The sequence below is a fragment of the Filicampus tigris genome, chromosome 20 (assembly GCF_054856515.1).
Source record: "Filicampus tigris isolate MCC_2025a chromosome 20, RoL_Ftig_1.0, whole genome shotgun sequence".
In the NCBI taxonomy this organism is placed as follows: Eukaryota; Metazoa; Chordata; class Actinopteri; order Syngnathiformes; family Syngnathidae; genus Filicampus; species Filicampus tigris.
The window spans coordinates 895,001-916,190 of record NC_141236.1 but is presented as its reverse complement, the minus strand read 5'-3'; the positions used below and the strand labels follow the sequence as shown (position 1 = coordinate 916,190).

At 38.9% G+C, this 21,190-nt stretch overlaps 1 protein-coding gene across 6 annotated transcripts in view; it reads left to right on the top strand.

Annotated features, from left to right (window-relative positions):
• Positions 1-21,190, top strand: part of map3k7 (mitogen-activated protein kinase kinase kinase 7) — a 70,191-nt gene that overhangs the window by 46,832 nt on the left and 2,169 nt on the right. For 3 of the 6 annotated variants that reach the window (XM_086019000.1, XM_086018999.1, XM_086019004.1), the window contains 8 exons: positions 3,053-3,134; positions 14,452-14,573; positions 14,667-14,814; positions 15,161-15,241; positions 16,459-16,526; positions 20,114-20,213; positions 20,379-20,440; positions 20,558-20,673. In XM_086019000.1, the coding sequence (XP_085875126.1) occupies positions 3,053-3,134; positions 14,452-14,573; positions 14,667-14,814; positions 15,161-15,241; positions 16,459-16,526; positions 20,114-20,213; positions 20,379-20,440; positions 20,558-20,673 (779 nt within the window). The remainder of the gene's footprint in view (positions 1-3,052; positions 3,135-14,451; positions 14,574-14,666; positions 14,815-15,160; positions 15,242-16,458; positions 16,527-20,113; positions 20,214-20,378; positions 20,441-20,557; positions 20,674-21,190) is intronic. The other 3 variants (XM_086019001.1, XM_086019002.1, XM_086019003.1) reach the window with 3 other exon arrangements.

Below are 21,190 nucleotides of genomic sequence, written 5' to 3'. Positions count from 1 at the left end.
TATTTCAAGCCTTGTACTCTGACCAGTCCACTCAGCATGTGTGTTGACAAGCAAGACATTAACATGTTAGAAATCATCTGGAAGGCAGGTACCATCATGCTAACCTGCCACCAAATTGAACTGGGCTGTTTAAATTGAGAATTTGTTATGGAAGAATCCTCAAACATCATCCCAATTATGTATTAGTCATTGTCAGAGCTGGGCAGTCCGTCCCTGGGCCAGACCGGTCGGACCCTCCAGCCCGACCGGATGCCCATTTTTTGGGCGTTGGGTGGGGGGGTGACACATTTTAAAAAATGGCTGGACTAAGCTTGGCCGGAAGTTGATTTTAGTCCGGCCCACTAATGGGCCCTCATACATGTGACGTGCTCGCGAGGCGGCCAAAAATCATCTCAGCCAACTCTGTGAAAGGCTTCTTTTTAGGCTTCTTTCTACTCCCGCGTCGGCGCGAGTGACAACTGCTGTTATAGGGATTCTGGTATTGCCCCCCACCCACCCCCTCTTGTAGTGGTGTGCCCCAGTTGCATGTGGGAGGCGCGGGTTACGTGATGTGACAATGAGGAAATACAAACACGCTTCAGCGCACGTTGCCCTCTCACATGTTGCGATGACATTCAGTTTCTCACACGGAGACGGATGAGCCACGCAGCTCGTTGCTGCTGCTGCAAAGTCCCATCACTCAAAGTAAACAAGCTACTCACCCACGTTCCCCCTTAGCCGCCACCTTCCAGATCGTTTTCACAATAAAATTAAATGCATCGTCTAGTCATCCCTTTATGGTTGTAGCAGGCACAATATGCATTGTTGTTGCTGTCTTTTTGAAGCGACACCCCCCGACCTGTTTCAAAACAATTTGTGTCCACGAGTATATTCAGACGCTAGCACATCAAGGTGGAGTTCATGCACTTCTTCTGGCGTTCACTACTTCCGGAAATACGCCATAGCATACCTGCAGTGTATAGTGGTTTGCTGGTATGCTTTTATTTAGAAGGCCGGGAAGGAGGGGAAGTGTGCAAAATAAATAACTTGACTACGACTTCTTCTTTTACGACTCTTCTCTATAAATATTGGACCCAAATAATTATACAATATGACAAATCCAACCCCGGGGCTCGCAATGCAAGGAAGCACGCAGTTGGGTAAATACTACTGGCGAATTTGAAGTGTGTCCACAGCGGGTTCGAATAGTAAATTAGCCAGCCTTAAAAAGCCTCTGCCGTTAGCGTCTCTGCCGTTAGCGTCTCTCCCGCAGCGACGTCAATCACGGACGCTTTTTTTTGGTGGGGGGGTGTCGGGGGCGTAATGGGGCGGGGGCCGACAATGTTTATGAATATGGAAGGAGGGTCGCGGCCGGAAGGGTACTACCCAAGTCAAAGGTGGAGGGTCGCGACCGGACCGGCAAAAAATGGTCAAGTGCCCAGCTCTGGTCATTGTGAACCATTCTTTACAAGGGCTCTCAGAATATGTACCAGTCCTGGGGCAGCATTTGCTAGTGAAAAAGTCCGCTGCTTCATAGTCCACTGGTTCTGAGTGATATACTGTAGCAGTTGGTGATAGCGCTTTGGTGTTTACTGACCTGAAACCACACGAACTGGTGGTGGTAAATAGCAGAAGTGTGCATTTTACAAAATGTTCCTGGTCCGTCATTCATCATCTGTCAGCGGCCTGGGTACCCATCTGTCATTCGCTATCAAGTCATTTTTTCAAGCCAAACAAAACTGTAATTGTCAGTTGGTCAGTCCGTCGGTCACTCAGTCCCACCCCAAAAAAATTAAATATTATAAAATAAAATAAACACTTCAGCAAAACGGGCATCCATCAGTGACGGACTGAGACGTCTGTCGATACTTGGCCCAGTGAATGACGATTACTCTGGCGTACGAAAATCCATTTCTGTCAGTGCTTATGACGTAATTATTCTTAGTTTCTCTTCAATCGTCGACTGATTCGTCAGTCTGGCAGAATGCCCACCTCTGGTAAATAGGTTTACCTCCTGTATGTTCCGTTGAACTTTTTATAGACTGGTTTTAATGAATGCATATGATGCATAAGAATTGTAGTATTACACAAACTTAGTGACTTTTGTATCTTTCACTCTACAAATACCGGTACTCCATATATTAAAAAAGAAAAAAAAAACTAACACTAAAACAAATTAAAAACGAAACAGGAAGCATTTTCGAGAAAAACAACTAATAAAAATTAACAAACTTTCTCGAAAAATTAATTAAAACTGAAGTCTTTAAGAAAGCCCAACCCAATACAGGTTGTTGAAATGATGAGCCACAGCACAGGAGAAAAGGACTGTAATCGTATGATATGAATATATTGTAACTCAAATTTTTCTTGGGGAGGACAACTTAAGATACAAGCAGCTCCTCAATATTCACATTCTAGTATTACACATTCACATTCCATGTTTCTGAAGTAAACAAGCCCTTACCTCGGTTGTCTTGTCGGTTGTGAGATACTATTTGACGGATTGGATGATCCCAATCATTTCAAAACAAGCCTGAAAAATGGGAGGGGGAAAAACAAGTCAGGATGAGAGCAAATCGTCGCTGTCCTGTGAAAAACACTCATGTCCAACTTTACCAACATTAATTTTCACGTTAATACGATGTCTGTAACGCGGAATTACCATTCACGTAAAAATAATAAATTAAAAAAATATGGACATAAGTGTTTTTCACAGGACAGCGACAAAATACTTTTGTCATGGTGACACCGTATGCTCATGTTGAACTTGGCATCTGCCATGTCATGGTGGGCGTGGGATTGAAATGTGCTTCATTGCAGTTAAATTGAACATATAATTTCATAGCATGTCCTAGTGAGGATAATCGGAATAGATAATGGATGGATGGATGGATTTTAAAGAAACTTTTGGAGGAAGATACCAGCCCAAGACGCTTGAGATTGCTATAGTCAGCGGTCATACATATTAATGCAACCACTGCCTTCCAGCCTATTTGATTGCCATACTTGATGATTAATCAGAATAAAAATATGTTATTCTGTACTTATTCTTGCCTCTGATGTCTGTTTGCAGTACTTTCCAGGATCTGAAGAACCCCTGCAAACTCCATATCAATATTCAGATGATGGACAGAGCAACTCTGCAGCTAGCACGGGTACATGAATAACTTTCAATTGTTTGATGCCATATACTGTGCACGCGCCATATGTGGGAGGTCAGCAGGGAGGTATTTTTCATTCGGCCGGATGTATAATTTACTGCCATTTAAAAGTTAGGGGTTTGCGCAATAATTAATATGACGATGTAATGCAAAGCTGAAGTAAATAATATTTAATAAATCAAGAATGGATTATCACTGAACATAATATTGGCGGAATGAAAAAAATGGCATCTGTAAAATTCATTGTCCGCTTGACAATGTGGTGCAAGTAAATAAGCATACACTTGACATCATACCGTTTTTTCCCCCAAAATATTATGCAATCCAATATAATGTGGCAACATTGTCAGTATTACAAGTTTACAAGTGATAAGTATTGTACATGTTTTAAACGAGCACGCTAAATACTGGCCCCCATTGCTGAGAACCCCGTAAGGGTAGGCAAACAAGCTTTTAGTGAAATACAGGAACACGATAGCATGAGCAATAACAACTACAAACGGAAAACTGTAATGACAAAACATAGTAAGGAAAATAGATGGACAGGAGCGAGATGCCATAAATAACAAGAAAAAAAAATACTGAATCTATACTATACAAGTTAAGAAAGCTAAAAAGTAGCACAACAAAAGGAACGGTATTGTAATGCACAAGTTAGGAGGAAAATGATAACAAAAGAACACAGCCATAGAGGATATAAAATTAACAGGAAGACCGAATTCAAATTAGCACAAAGAAACAAAGATCAAAATTACAGAGAGAGAGAACTATAGAAGCAAAGAAAAAGAATCTGAATTGCAAAGTTTTGAAAGAAACAAGAAAACTAACTACTTCAGTACGAAGGTGCAAGCGAGGGAAGAAAGAACTGGAATGTAACATGGAGAAGAGAAGAGCGCCCCGAGCGGTGAAAGAAAAATCCACAGAATAGCCGCACCGGACTATAAGCTGCATGGCTCAAAACCTAGGGAAAATGTTGCGGCTTATAGTCCGGTAAATACGATATTTATATTTTATAGCCTACATGTTAAAAACTAGTTTCCATTTATTTATTTAGTTAATTAGTTATTTACTGTATTTTCCGGACTATAAGCCGCAACTTTTTTCTCCTTATCTCCTTATCCAAGTCTCTCCCTAACCCCTAAAAAAAAAAGGCAGGCAAGCAGCCAGGTATCAAACCGGAGGTTCAGACCGTCTTGTGTGCATGAGCGTGCGCGGGGATGTGTTTGTGTATGTGTGTGCGTGTATGTGTATGTATGCCTGTGTGTGCGTGTTTACGTGCGTGCTACACCACAATGTGCATCACAAAAATGTGTTATAGTTGAAGCATACCCCCTCTGCTTCCTGATCATTCCAATACGGAGCTGACCTCCCAACCAGTCGCCATTCCAAATAACCCCTGACCTTTCAAGTCATAAAAACGAAGGTGTCAATGGATGACTGAATTAAAGTTCCTTTTCTAATAGAACGTGTAAGAACATTTTCCATACAATCATCAGGTTAGTTTACAATTAAAGCCATCACAGGTTGGGAAACGTTTACGGTGGTTTCAGAAAAAGGCCTCTATTTTAATTCTTATGCCTTCTTTCAACAAACGGTCCTCCACTCCACCCCACCTTTGCCCTGAGGTAGGATGCAAAGTGTCTCCTTAAAATATAGCCAGACAGGCCTCACTCATGTTTGTATGTACTAAGGTAAATCGTGTGTGAAGAGGTTCATTGTCCACCAGTGGCCATACTTTCACATCCAGGTTGTTAATTATGAAGTTAGCCTTGAAAGAAATGTGGGGTATAGGCCTATACATTTGTTTTTTAACTCATCGCGATAGGTGAGAAATCTCTGTCATTCAGTCATCCAAAATGACCCTGACTTTTCAAATCATAAAAAATTAAGAAGTCAGATGCACTGTGGTCCATCACCCTTATATCTACGAAGTGGCTGGAGAAGACTTTCCACAGAAGAAAAAACGCCAACAGAAAGACAAGAACTAAGAGACAAACCGACTGCTAAAAAAAAAAGGACAGTAAGTACATACTTTAAAATACTATCCCTACCTAGCTTCATGAATAACACGAGTTTATGTCATCAATACATGTTTCTCTTAATTTAACGTGCATGAATAACACTATTAGATGTTGTCGTCATCTATTGTTTTAGGATTTTAGCTATCCAAGTCTTCATGAATAACATTAATTTATGTCATTATCTATTTCTTTTAGGATTTTAGCTGTCCATGCATTCCTGAATAACAATCTATGAAATCAATGTATCCGTTTCAGATGTAACTATGTCTTCATGAATACATTAAGTTATGTTATCTGTATATCTATATATTTTTTTTATATACAATACTTTGGTATGATGTTTTTATAAACATCCAAGTTCTCCAAGTTAGATCATCTGCACGTAGCACGTATTGTAACTAGATGATGTGTAAATGTTTGACCAAGGTTCTTCAATGGGAGTGATTTCAATCCATGTAGAGTTAGTAAATACAGTACAGCTCAACCTCTTGTGAACAGCACAGCTAGCAACAAGCTTTTGAGGGCATGTGTGTGTGTTTACACAGCCCTCCCTTTGGGGGATGTATGTGTATGGCAGAAATGCGTGTGCACGTGCGATTGTGTACGTGTGTGACAATGGCAGACGGGGTAGTCAAACAGAGGAATGTAGCAACACGGTTGCTTACAGGCTATTTCTTGAGAGGCTTTGTGTATCAAAATGTGTGTCCATTTAGGATGGGTGAGGGGGCAACTAGTCTAGAAAAATAAACTTACTTTTGAAAAGAATCTGAATGATTAATATGCATTCTGATTTTTTATTTTTTTATTTTTTATTTTTTATTTTTTTTTCAGAACAATACTGAGATGTAATAAGTTCCCAACATATTAGGTAAGTGACAAACGGACTCTAAACACTAGTTTGTCTGTAAACAACGTGCAACGTAACTTGGTGTGTTTTTATTTTTTAACTTTAAAAAAGTCCCCCTCCTCTGTTGCGCGCCCAAGGAGAATGTACCCAAATGGCCTGCTGATAAGGTGCCTTCTGACCCTCCAATTGTCAGCAGCCATAAATGCAGATGTGCGAGGGAGAGTTTAAACCATTATTGTGGAAACTATCTCATATTTAATCACCTACAAAAGCTTTTCACAAATTGTTCAGTCTCAACGTTTAAAAACTTTTTTTTTATGTATGTATATATATAATTAACATTTACTTGATGAATCCCTATCTTTATTAATATTGCATTTAATGGGTAGACTCAGTTAAACACCTACATAAGGTTTTTTTCAAATTGTTCAGTCTCAACATTTAAAATTATCAACATTTTCTTCATGCAATTAATGTGTAGAGTAATTATATAAACTCTGTATTTGATCATTGTCTGTTATTGTTGACTTTCTTTTCTTTATTATTAACACAATTAATGTGTTGACATATTTAATCACCTACATAAGGTTTTTTGCAAATAGGTCAGTCTCAATGTTTAAAATCAGGACGTTATCATCAACTTTACAGAACCTGATGAATCCATGTCTTTATTAATAATGCAATTAATGTGTAGAGTAATTATATAGACTCTGTATTTGATCAATATCTGCTATTGTTGACCTTCATGTTTTCTTAAATCACCAGTGTTTAAACATCGACCTGTTACCTGTTCAGTGGATACTTTTACTAGCATAAATGTTTGTTTAGAATCCTGGTATTTAAAAAAATCATTATGGGAGATTGATGTAAACTCATTTATCAAAGCAGGAGGTAAAACCTATACAATATACTGTTTTTTTTGTTTCAGCCTAAAGTTCTGTCGTGTTTTTACATTCATGAAAAAAAGTTCCTCACCAGTGAATCAGTACTTGAGTAAACCTCCACATACAGGAGTGTTCAAGCTCGAGTATATTTTTTTTTTTATGATCTCCTGACATCCACCTTAGCAGGAAGGATGAGAAAACAAACTACATGCTGTAAAGTTATATACAAAATCAGAGACACCCTGAGCTAACCATCCTACCACCAATCTGCCTCCAACCAGCTGCCTGAGCGATGAATATCAAGTCTAACAGGGGTTCACTTTGTCAATTTGTTGAGATATTTAAAATTGGTTGAAATTGTAAGTTATACATTGTTGTGAGGCGGTAAAAGATAATCTGAAATGTTAGGAAGAGTATCTTTGGGTACAGTTCATTTGAACCTAACATGTGTTTAACATGAGAGTAACTGTCAAATGGTATGTCAAATTTATTCAGTTCTTACACACAAACCGATTTGAAAGTTTTGCCTATTTGTTGGATTGTTTTTAAATCATGCCCCGTCTCACTCAATTGTTTGGGTAAAGGTATAATGAGCTGGGTCCCTAAAAAGGCAACCGTATTTTGAGAAAAATGAAGGTATCAAGCTAAGTTTATGAAGCAATGCCAACTTGAATGTTGTTTTTAAACTTACAATACAATGTGAGTATACAGGCTAAATGAAGTGATTGTCATGATCAACATTATTTGAACTTGCATTGATGTATTAAAGCAAGTATTTTTAATTTAGAGTTACTTTTGAGAGTGTAGAAACGTTCCTCTCAGGGACTCAGGTTTTTACATGCTTTTTATAATTATCACAATTTTAAGCAGACTTCCTCACATATACCTTTACAAGCACATGTTTGAATAAAGAATCCTGATATTTTAAAAATCGTTATGAGAGGTCATCTAATTTATCAGAGCACAAAGTAAAACCTACACAGTATATTGTTTCAGTAAAAGGGGGTAAAGTTCTGTCATATTGGATTACTTCTGAACGTTTCCCCCTCGAGCCCGAGAAAACCAAGCCTATGTTGAGGAGGGGTGTCATCCACACCCCCTTTCGTTAAGTATTAGACAAGCTATAACAACCTGTTACTCAAGGGAAAAAGAAAACAACGTCCGCAATGCCAGTAACTAGACAGACATCCAAACGCATAGAAACGGTATGGGCACCATTGGGACCCCAAAGGGGTCAGCCGATGGAGAGTGGACCCATGTTTAAAGGGTCGAGACAAACGCCCACCACCTACAAACCTCTGGTATTGATAACCGCCAACCAAGACAATAATGATTGTGAAGAAACTGAAATTGTGGCTGATGTAAACCTCATGGTGGAACCAATGGTGACCGCTGACCACGTTTTTTACAACGGAGTGCTCTCAACAGAAGCTGACGGGGTTCGAGGAGGCTGAGAAGGAGAACATACCCCCAATGGACATCCCTCAAACGTCCTTGACCGGAGCTGTCAAGACTTTACCAAAAGAGACGTTGACTGAGGAAGGGGAGCAAAAGGGGGAGGAGAAGGATGACAATGAGTTGAAGGAAGAGGAGGATGAAACAGACGCAGAGGAAGAGGAGTAGCTTGAGTCAGAAAAGGATGAGGAGTCAGAAAAGGATGAGGAAGAGTCCGAGAAGAAAGAGGTGGAGTCGGAGTCAGAGAAGAAGGATTTCACGAGCCCTACATGGGGCTGGATGACTGCTTCGAGATATAACTGTATCAAACAGTCAATCATTCACTTGTTGCAGGATGTGTTCGTGAAATATAGTCAAGAAGAATGTGGAGGTTGTAAAATTGACCACCCTAGTCAGAGTCATTACACGTGTTGGTATGCAGAGAAGGAAGATTATTATTTCAACACACATTTTTATCCTGTGACAAGGTTACTCGGTAACAATAAATTTATCCCGAACCTTCATTACATCTTGAACCTGTATCAAGATCCCACCAAGTATCAACAAGTTAAAGACACGGCCCAGAAGGGCTGAGAGAGTTATCATATGAAAAGATTTTTGACAAGCTCCGGCAGAGTACAAGGCCCCCTACCGGCGTCAATATCTCTGACAAAGCTAGAAAGTTGTTGATTGAGCGCTTTTACAACGAGAAGTGACAAGCCGTAGACTTCAACATTGATAAACCTGTTGAGAGGTTGGACTGGTGTTTTATTTTGCATTCGTCCAAAGTGCCTTGATTTGTCATTTTTAGATGTTTTCTTTTTATATCAATAAATACTTTTTAAAAATTCCTGTACTCCTGGCTTTGGGAACACCCACAAACCTTTCGTTTGGTGAGACATACAGGAGGTGGACATCAGGAACAAAACTCTACTCTTACTTGTAAAATAACACGGTTCATCTAACGAGTTTAAAAAAAATTGAATTCAAGATAAGAGAGGAGGTTATAAATTAAGAGGGACGAGCATCAGCTTGAAATAAACAGATTTTGGTTGATTATTTTATGTGTAAATACATGGGTTTTTGTTTATAACCTAAACATCAGGGGTTTTAGCCAAACGATTACAAACAGCAAAACCTATTCCTAAGATTTACTGATATTATAATTAAAAAAAAGAAAGTTTTCATAAATGTATAATTATACTTTACACAATTATACAATCACTAAGTAGTAATCTACAGTATAAAGATGAAACATATTACAAGTACAACCAAAGATTACATACAACTCATATTCTTAAGATTTATTGATACTGTACTTACAAAGACAAAAAAGTTTTAATATATTTATACTTATACTTTAAACAATCCTTAAGTAGTAGTAATCTACAGTGTAACAATGAAACATATTACAAGTACAACCAAAGATTACAAACAACTCATATTTTTAAGATGTATTTATACTGTGCTTTCAAAAACAAAGAAGAAAAGAAAGGTTCATAAATGTATGGTTATACTTGACACAATTATACAATCAATGGTGTTTTACTATTTTTCCTATATTTAGGTGAGTTTCTGTAAAAGTAAAATAAGTATTTGATGATAATCTAGAAGTATTTAGATGACTTTTTGTTGCTTTACAGCTGCTTAGGTAACTTTTAGGACATAGTAAGGTACCTTTTAGGATTTATTTAAGTATATTAGAGAATGTTTAGGTGATGGAGTATTTTAATTTTAGAAGAATTACTTGAGTACATCCAGAGGTGTTAAATTCACATTGTACTTGAACACTTGGACTAGGGCTGCTCGATTATCAAAATGTATAAATTAGCTATTATAATTTTCTGCATTTATGGCTGCTGACGGTTGGAGGGTCGGAAGGCACCTTATCAGCAGGCCATTTGGGTACATTCTCCTTAGGCGCGCAACAGAGGAGGGGGGCTTTTTTAAAGTTAAAAAATAAAAACACACCAAGTTACGTTGCACGTTGTTTACAGACAAACCAGTGTTTAGAGTCCGTTTGTCACTTACCCAATATGTTGGGAACTTATTACATCTCAGTATTGTTCTGAAAAAAAAAAGAATCAGAATACATATTAATCATTCAGATTTTTTCAAAAGAGAGTTTATTTTTCTAGACTAGTTGCCCCCTCACCCATCCTAAATGGACACGCATTTTGATTCACAAAGCCTCTCAAGAAATAGCCTGTAAGCAACCGTGTTGCTACATTCCTCTGTTTGACTACCCCGTCTGCAATTGTCACACACGTACACAATCGCACACGCATTTCTGCGGAGCACATACACATACATCCCCCCAAGGGAGGACTGCGTAAACACACACACATGCCCTCAAAAGCTTGTTGCTAGCTGTGCTGTTAACCAGAGGTTGAGCTGTACTGTATTTACTAACTCTACATGGATTGAAATCACTCCCATTGAAGAACCTTGGTCAAACATTTACACGTCATCTAGTTACAATACGTGCTATGTGCAGATGATCTAACTTGGAGAACTTGGATGTTTATAAAAACACCATACCAAAGTATTGTATATAAAAAAAATATATAGATATACAGATGACATAACTTAATATATTTATGAAGACATAGTTACATCTGAAACGGATACGTTGATTTCATAGATTGCTATTCAGGAATGCATGGACAGCTAAAATCCTAAAAGAAATAGATAATGACGACATAAATTAATGTTATTCATGAAGACCTGGATAGCTAAAATCCTAAAACAATAGATAGTGACAACATCTAATAGTGTTATTCATGCACGTTAAGTCAAGAGAAACATGTATTGATGACATAAACTGGTGTTATTCAAGAAGCTAGGTAGGGATAGTATTTTAAAGTATGTACTTACTGTCTTTTTTTTTAGCAGTCTGTTTGTCTCTGAGTTCTTGTCTTCCTGTTGGCGTTTTTTCTTCTGTGGAAAGTCTTCTCCAGCCACTTCGTAGATATAGTGGTGATGGACCAGTTTTCTCACGTATCACGATGAGTTAAAAAAACATATGTATAGGCCTATACCCCACATTTCTTTCAAGGCTAACTTCATAATTAACAACCTGGATGTGAAAGTATGGCCACTGGTGGACAATGTACCTGTGTGTACGATTCACACACGATTTATCTTAGTACATACAAACATGAGTGAGGCCCTGTCTGGCTATATTTTAAGGAGACTTTGCATCCTACCTCAGGCCAAAGGTGGGGTGGAGTGGGGGAACCGTTTGTTGAAAGAAGGCATAAGAATTAAAACAGAGGCCTTTTTCTGAAACCACTGTAAACTTTTCCCAACCTGTGATGGTTTTAATTGTAAACCAACCTGATGATTGTATGGGAAACGTTCTTACACGTTTTATTAGAAAAGGAACTTTAATTCAGAGTCATCCGTTGACACATCCGTTTTTTATGACTTGAAAGGTCAGGGGTTATTTGGAATGGCGACTGGTTGGGAGGTCAGCTCTGTATTGGAATGATCAGGAAGCAGAGGGGGTACGCTTCAACTATAAGACATTTTTGTGATGCATATTGTGGTGTAGCACGCACGCAAACACATATACACATACACGAACACACATAACATACACTCCCCTGCGCATGCACACAAGACAAGGGAGAGACTTGGAAAAGGAGGGGGCTACATTGTTCTGATGAAACAAAGAATGAGAAAAAAATACCTTTTTCTCAGGCCTACTTAACTTTCCAAACCTTGTTGGCTTAATTGAAAACTAACCTGATGATTGTATGGAAGACAAGCTGTATTTTAAAAAAAGGAGGCACTATTCTCAGTCAATTAAACAAACAATTGAATAAAAAAAACATAGCCAAGCATACACTATGGTATACAAGTATAGTTCTGCTGTTTCATAGGCAAATGTGAATATTCCATATTCCAGCGGCAGGGGCGGATAAAGACCAGGTTTGAGTCAATGATTCAGTGGGCAGGTGTTGTCTTAAATCCTTGATTTTTTATGTTTGATCCACAGCCTTTATGAATAGAGACGCATGTTCTTTCAGTCATGATGCTCTCACGAAGATCTGTTTTACTTTCTGTTTAGATCCGAGCGTATGTCAGCGCCCCCTTACATGAGGGGAAAGGGTCTTAAAAAAAAAAAAAAAAAACATGTCTGGACAAATACCCGAGGTGATGCAATGAGGTTCAGATTACAGGGCCTAAAAAACATGTCTGTACTTGTTCCTCCGTTACTTTGAACGAGGTGGAAGCATGATCGCATCCATATCCTTATTTGGGCATGCCGGAAGGGCCTACAAACATGGCGGTCATCCAGGACATGTCTGGACAAATACCCGCGGTGACATCACCGTTCAAAGCTTGTCCTTCGTGATCTCCGCTGAGGCGGAAGCATGATGTCATCCATATCCTTATTTGGGCATGCCTACAAACAGGGTAGCAGCCGTGACGTATGGCAACGCAAAATGGCCGACCGTAAAAAATGATGCAGGGTACCGTAAAATGGCCGACAGGACGTGATGTATGGCACCGTAAAATGGCCGACCGAAAAAAATGACGCATGGCAACGCAAAATGGCCGACCAGAAATGATGCATGGCAACATAAAATGGCGGACGTGACATATGGCAACTTAGAATGGCTGACCGGAAAAATTATGCATGGCAACGTAAAATGGCTGACCGGAAATGAGGTCACGGATTGGGCGTGGCTTGGGGCGGAATTTCCGGACTACACAATGATTTATTTCCTGGTTAATTTGGACTACAAAATGATGTCACTTCCTGGTTAATTTGGACTATAAATGACGTCACCGGGGGCGGGGCCTAAAGCGAATATGATACCATAAAGGGGGCGTGGTTAGGGTGGGACTTCCTGTGACGTCACACCTGTCAAAAATTTGACGAAAGTAGGATATTCTATTCTCTAGTTGTAATCTGATCGGGACATCCCTAGTATTTGCCAAGTTCATCAGTTTTAAACATTATTTATCTTTTCTTTGTATTCTATTGAATATAGATTGAAAGGGATTTGCAAATCATTGTATTCTGTTTTTGTTTATATTTTACACAACATCTCAACTTAATTCGAATTGTGGTTTGTAAGTGGAATTACAAATACTCTTTCAATGGTCGTAAATAGTCAAACTATAAGAAAGAAATGTAGTTGGGGAAAAAATGCATCAGTTCATTATTGAATCTCCGGATGCATCAATAATCGGTGATTGATTGTAATTGAACTATAGCCCACTGAATCAGAATCGAATCAAGTCTTGAGGTGTCAAGAGATTCCCACCCCTATTAAACACATACTAAATCATAACTGCATTGTCAACAGCATAGCTTGGCTTGAAGCCCGAAAGAGGAAGTCAACCCAAACATATTTTTTCAGAATATGTTCTATGCAGGCCATCTAGTTGAAATGGCATTCTGATTAATATGAATGGTTTGTGGAATATAAGTTAAGCAGCCAAATGCACCCACGTCTAGCCCTCTCAGGGGGCAGCCATTTTGTCACTTCTGTTGACTGAAGATGACATTGAAGTTGTCCGGGGCCAGATAAAGACCAATCACGGCTCACCTGTTTTCTCAAGCTGAGCCATGATTGGTTTTCTGAGCCCTGAGCAACCTTGATGTCATCTTCAGTCGACAGAAGTGACAAAATTGCCGCCCCCTGCAAACGGGTGGATTTCTCATATTACACAAACGCAATATTAATCAGAATACTGTGTTTATACTAGTGGGCCTGCATAGAACATATTCTGGAAAAAAATGTTAGGGTTAACTTTCACTTTAAATGTAGCATTGTTCAGCACATTTGCCAGTCTTGCCAGTCTTTGATGACTGCCGTCAAAATCAGGTCGTTGATTGCCTGAAGCACGCAGCTCATTTTCTGTGCATTCTATTCTGTTCTTGAATTACACACATGTATCACTTTGAAAAGTAATGTGGAATAATGTAGCATAGTTTGGTGAAACCAAGGTAAAGCTTTAAAAAAAACAAAAAACAACAGCTCACCCATGGTGAAGCACAGTCGTGGCAGCATCATGTTCTCGCTGTGGTTTATCTCAAGTTGGCAGACATAAGATTTTGGGCGGGGGGAATGTGTTGAAATTGTGTTTTTTTTGTCTTTGGAAAGCAGGTTCATATGTGGACAGCACTGGCAACAAAAGTGATGCAAACATTGAGCGCAGTGATTCTCAAGGAAGCTGCGACACTATTAAGATCACACCCCAGTTTGCACCTCACTTCAAGCCAAAGGCAAAGTCATATTTAAGTCTTTATTTTGATTTGGAAAAAATATATGTTTAGCAAGAGGTTGCAGATCAAGTAACTCCAGTTTTTGTTTCTCAGGGAGACTCTTTGAGGACATTGCCTCTTTCCAGAGGAGGTAGTTTTGAGAGTCTGCCTGCTCGAACACAGGGCTTGACATCCTCTGACAATAAACGAATGAGTGCTGACCTTTCAGAGCTGGAACCCAAGATGGGATTTGTACCAGCAGGTAATAGAAGACAGTTTAAGACTTTTCTTTTTTTGTTTTTTGTTTTTTTTGTTTAGATATTTTACTGTTATTATTTAGACTTGATCAATGGTATTGGAGGGAGGCCTTTCAGAGGACCTGTTGGAGCCAGACCTGTATGAAGGCAAAAAAAAAATATTTAGCTGTAAATTTTGACAGGCATTGTCACTTCACAGCATCTGGAATGAATGGGATGCATGTTGCCCTTGCAAAAAGTAAACCCTGCATGTGTCTTGGCCTGCCTTTCCAGTCCAGTTGGCTTTGAGTCTTTCATAGTCTGCACGCTTGTTGTGTATGCAGCTGTATGCATGTGTATATGTTTTTGCAGTACGCCCGCAGTATAAACGAGGCCATCGTAAAACAGCATCTTTTGGCACCATTCTGGATGTTCCCAAGATCGTCGTCACAGGTATAGCTGGACTGCTGAGCTTCCCGCTAATTGGGTTGAGTTGCTTTTGCTCAAGATCTTGGGTTGCTCTGCTCTGACTCATTCCTCTCCTGTGTGTCACTCCTTGACCTAACGGTCACATAATGTGAAAAGGGTTAATTACAGAATTCAAGGGTAATATTTAGGGGGGGGGCTCTTTAGGAGCTTGTCCTGGAGTTGCACACAGAGAGCTGCCTTTTATTGCTGTGCTTTTACAATAGAACACTAGTTAGAATTGGGGTTTTGTCATGTCAGTTTGAATTGATTGACAGTTTTATAAGTGCATTAGATCATTATTCTAACTTGGGGTACGTCCTTTGTCATATGACTGGCTTGGCGGCAGCAGATCATAGGTAGAAAGCGTGCATTTGTTCTTCGCTCTGTTGCTTGGCCTGGCTTTAATGCACTGAAGATAAAAAAAAGAAGTTGTGGCTCTGACAGCCAACTCGACACTGACTGTCTATTTCCTCTCATTTTGGATATGTTGTCATGATTAAAAGTAAAGATAGAACTGAGATAGCTCTGATAACTGTCCTATTTGTGGTCTAGAGTCGTAACTTAAATCCAGTGACTAAATATCAGTGGATATTTTATGTAATTACATTTGGCAGGTTCAATTTAACACACCAGTGGTTTACATTCTGGTCAATAACAAAATATCAAACCTAAGAAAGTGGCACTATTGCCTAAATAATGCCTGTTTGTGATGTTTCTTTCAACTGACAGTGTAAATCTTTTTTGTTTTGTCATGTGCTACATAAACAAAGACTAAAAGGAATTGGTTGTCTAAGTCCACAAGAGTAACAATGGTGTTATTTTAAAATATTTAAAACTGTGACAACTAACAGCTCTGTTGAGTAATGTTTCATATAAAACAAAATAAAGACCATAATACCCAATTGTATACCCCAACTTGTCATCAGTAATTCTGGATTAATTGGCCAGACATTGTACGACCACCAGCAGCATCACAAAACTAAACCCAAACGACCACGGGAATAGATTTTTAGTGATATGTGCGTTTGCTTGTTGTTATCTGAAAGTAGTCTTGATAGAAAGATTATAGTCAAATATTGGTCAGCAATTAAATGGTTCAGTTGATTCAGTTTCCTTGTCAAGAAAAGTAAGGATCTACCCCCAACACTAACCTCATACTTATCTCAGTTTGTCTGTCTTTGTTTTTCCTACTCTGTTCACAGCAACATGTGAGCCTCAGAGGCGTCGCTCTGTGCAGGATTTGCCAGGAATTGGCACAGAATCCACCCAGGTAAGTCAAACAATTGTGGAGCTGTGAAACATTAAATGTATGGAAAGGAGCTTCTGCTTTTTGGGTCTGTTTCGTTTCCTCCGGCATCACATCCAGTCTCTCCTCGAACAAAAGTACATCCAAAACAGCCGCCATAATTGTATAAGTATTTAATTTAATACAGTCATGCACAATAGGTCCTGTGAGAAATTCTGCCCTGGCGGAATTTTCAGGATGTGTACCTTTTTTTTTTTTTATAAAGAAAACGACTCAGGCGGCAAAACCACTTGTCTGCAGACACGTGTGAATTTCAGCTGAAGTTTTTTTGTGTGTGGATTTTTCTTTGCATTCCAAACAGTCATCCTGACTTTTGTGACTGAAATAAATTTCACAAATTATGCCAGAACAGGCAGTCCTTGTATTACGGCGTACGCGACCTACGACGTTTCGATTTTACGACGCCCGTGCCCCCTTCTCCATTTTGTCCCTAGCACCATAGTGACTATATTCGGTCAATATTCGGGTTAAAGTCAAAATTCCGATGTCTGAAACATTCTGAATATCCCGTTCACATGATTGAGCGGACAGAGTTGCTCCGGCATTTGAATAACCCACTGTGTACGGCAACACACGGCGTCATGACTGAAATGGACGTCATTTCCGCTTGTTACTTTCAACTGTCAATAAAACACTCGATATGTCGATATGAGATGTCACTTACCCCATGAATGAAGCAGCCGGTTTACTCCTCGCTCCAAAAGTGTGCTTTTGTGCTGCGTCTCTGAGCTTGTTTACCTCTGCTTGTGTATTCGCGCCAAACAATGCACTTCCGCTTACAAGTACTTCCTTCGTAAATTGAGGACTCCTTGTGCATGGAAATTTATGAGCACAACTGTAATACAGCCTAATTTACATGAGACCATCTGCACAGATTTGAAAAGAAATAACAGTATCATAAATATTACTGCCGTTGAATCCTCATACCTTCAAAATAATTACTTTTCAGGAGACCCCAAAAACAGCAGGGTTTTTTTTCAACCATTAACATTGCGTCATCAAAGTGACATTGGTGTCGTTTAAAATTTCTTTAATTTGATCAGAGTTCGGATTAAAATTCTGATCGGATGAACTGTTTTCTAAGACACAAAAACTATTGATCTTATTAGGACTTGCGTGTTCATGCATCACATGTTCAATCAGAATACATTATTTTGACATGCACAGATTGACCAAATATACCAGAAATAGTACTGGAAGAAGAAGGAAGCACAAGCTGTAGCGACTTATGTGTCAATAATAGATCACTCCGTCCAGTTCTACTTTAAACGTTGGTGTTATGTAGCCTATTTGTACCATTTGTGCTGTTACGTCGAGTTAACACTTCCTAATGAAGATGCAAATATACCAGTTCAGTCTTGCGCCCGCCATGTCTTTCAGTCGCTCTGCTTCAACTAGCGTGAATAACAGGCACGCGCAAACAGACATGCGTGGTAAAGACGGTTTGTTCCCAAATTTCGGAATAAGTGTTTTGATGCGCGCCTATCGGATTATCAATCAAAATAAACCACCCCTCTCGTTCGGAATGAAATCTTGATCGGAATGGACTTGATAGTCTGGATATTCCGAACAGGGTGTGTACATGAAGAATTTTTATTCCGATCAGGTTTTTAATCTGAATAAATGTATCCATGTAAACGTAGCCATTGTTAACACTTTAGATTGGTCAATAATTTGGAAAAATAACAGCCACACGTCTGGACTGAACAATACCATACAGTATATTTGTGAAAAAATAATACATTTACAGAATTGTGACTAGGGCTGCCAAGATTAGTCGACTAATCACAGTGACGTCGACGATCAAAACCGTCGCCAAATTTAATCGGCGATGCGTCGTTTATTTACATATTTATTTATTTAGCACATTATTTTTCTCTCGAGACTGCCGCGTCTCGTTCTTCTCCCACTGGCTGTTTTCCTATCTGCAACGTACATGCGAAGTGGTGGTAATCCGGGTCCTATCTGATGTAAACAGAAGCATTGTGGGTAAAATAGTGTCAGGGCTAATTCGTGTTGGCAACAGAGTCCGAAAGTTACGGTGCATTTCACCAAGCATACTCAATACAATGCATCATGGCAGCATGATGGGGATGCCGGATCAGTAAAAAAAAGGAAGCAAGTTACGGCTTATGCCTGATTTCACATCTGACATAGGCAGGCACAGTTGTGTCTAGAAGCTAGCTGCAGTTAGCATACACACGTTACGGGGTGTGTTTGATGTAACGCTGTAACACAATGTCCTATTTGGTACGCTAACGCATCATAGCATCTTCTATGGATTAAGTAGCTATTATTCAGTAAACTCGCGTTTTATTAACAACCAAAACTCTGTGTGTTTATGCCCGTGGTGGACATTGAAGCAGGAAGCGCAAGCTTGCTCTCTCTCTTTCTCTCTCACTCGGACGGAGTGATGCGTTCACGAACTGAGAAATATCAGCACTCAAAACAAAAAACGACATGTGCCACTCATCGGCATTGTTACAGCTCCAGCTGTTATGAAATGCGCTATATAAATAAAATTGTATTGTATTGTATCACATAACAATTAAACCCATAATTAAGTTTGTTGCAATATACTACGTTATAATGCAAAAAAAAAGGAAGGTCTTCCTTTTTTTGTTACAAGTGCATACCGCATTTTGATTGTGTAGATCAATTTACTTCTTTTAAAGTATGCATTTAATGCATAATGCATAACTAGTAAAGAAAAACAAAATCTTTTCAATAAAATTTAAATGAAGACAAAATTAAAATAACCAATACAAGTGTTTAGTTTTCTTTAGCACAGAGCACTTTCCCAAATTGCTCCTCTGATTTCACTACCTTCCAATGGAAAAAAAAAAAAAAAAAGAAAGTCTTGGTAGTTCGATATGGCAAGACATCAAAGGTTTTCATCTTCACATCAGATGAAATACCAAAGTTTGGAGTCGATCGGATGAATGGCAGACTTTGTGTGTTAAGTTTAGGATATGGCTCCAAGAGTCTTTCCCCCCCCCCCATTCCTCAACTTTCCCAGAGAGTATTTGGGGGGAAAAGTGCATCAGTTTGAACAATAAATGTCTTTGTAGTGTCTTCAATTGTCTATAGGTTGAAAAGTATTTGCAAATCATTGGCTGTATTCTGCCTCAATGTTTTACCCAACATTCCAACTTCATTGCAATTGGGGCTTGGACAATAGGGACCTCGCAGCGGTAGCAGTTCAAAGCCTAAAATTAATTGGAAAATATCTGCAGATACAATCAGCCCTAATAAACAATTTGTCCCATTTGTCTTGATTATGTTCTATGCTCTGTAGTGGCTAATCAGGGATTGCTTTTGCTGTTATCTCACAATGATTACTTTTGCACTCCTGCTCATAAAACAATAGTGATGGCTCATTGTCCACAGCAGATGCGTATTACCATTCCTTTTGCAAATGTATTGATGTTGGTGTCTTAGCACCTTACCTTAGTGTCAAACAACTTTAGCGTGGTTGCAATTTGTCTCGTCCCTTTTTACACAATCCTGGGTAACATCATTGATACATAATCATTTTTGTCCTCTTGCAGGGAAGTAGGAACAGTAGCCGATCTTCTAGTCCCAGTTTTAGGATGATGCCACCTGACAAGGCAAACAGCAGAGGTTACTTCTCCCCTGATGACCCCACAGGTATATATTTCAGCTGTTAGATTTGATAAATAATATTTAACAAGCAACTCACACTTATGTAATGGTTGCCTATTTAAGAGTGGTGGTACAGCAAGCAGATTAAATGAGAGATTTCCCACAGATTCAGTACCAGTGAAGTCATGACAAGTTATATTTCTTTCATAGACACCAACGGGTCAGACAATTCAATTCCCATGGCTTACCTCACCCTTGATCACCAGCTGCAGGTACACGTTTTTAATGGGGGTTTTTTTCAATGTATAATTTTAGTACTGCGATCACTTTCTTCAACACAGTACATATTTGAAACATTAGTCGTAACCGCAGCATCCATTTTATTCCAGCCACTTCCTCCTTTCCCCAACTCGAAAGAGTCCATGGCTGTTTTTGAGCAGCATTGCAAAATGGCACAAGAATATTTGAAAGTACAAACAGAGATCGCCCTGCTAATCCAGAGGAAGTAAGTACAGTAATACTTTCAGTAAAATGCAATAGTCTCTCAAGTAAATGAGGAAAGGTTACCAAAAATAATGCAATAGTTACATTTGAATTTAAAGGCAATGCACTGTCCTTAAAGCATTCATAGCGATATCCAACCTATATATTAAGAGAAGTCGGAGAAATGACCATACCTTTCCAAATGTAGATTATTTTAGAGGAGAAACTGACTGTTGAAATGCTTGAGGTGTCTCTAAAGCAAAATGATGAGCATGAAAGTCACTGTTGTACATGTTTTTTTGGGGGGGATAGGTGATTTGGATGAATTACTGCCTATTATGTAAAAAAAAAATACAATGAGGTAGAAACAACCTTTTTGTGATGAAAAAAATAGTATAATCTTTGATTTGGTAGTTTTTTGTGTTTACATAGTTATAAACAATATTCAGACATTGACTGGCATCGACATCGACACATCATTTTTATAAGTTATTGATTAATCGAATCAATATAATTAATGAAAATTCCCAATGCCATTT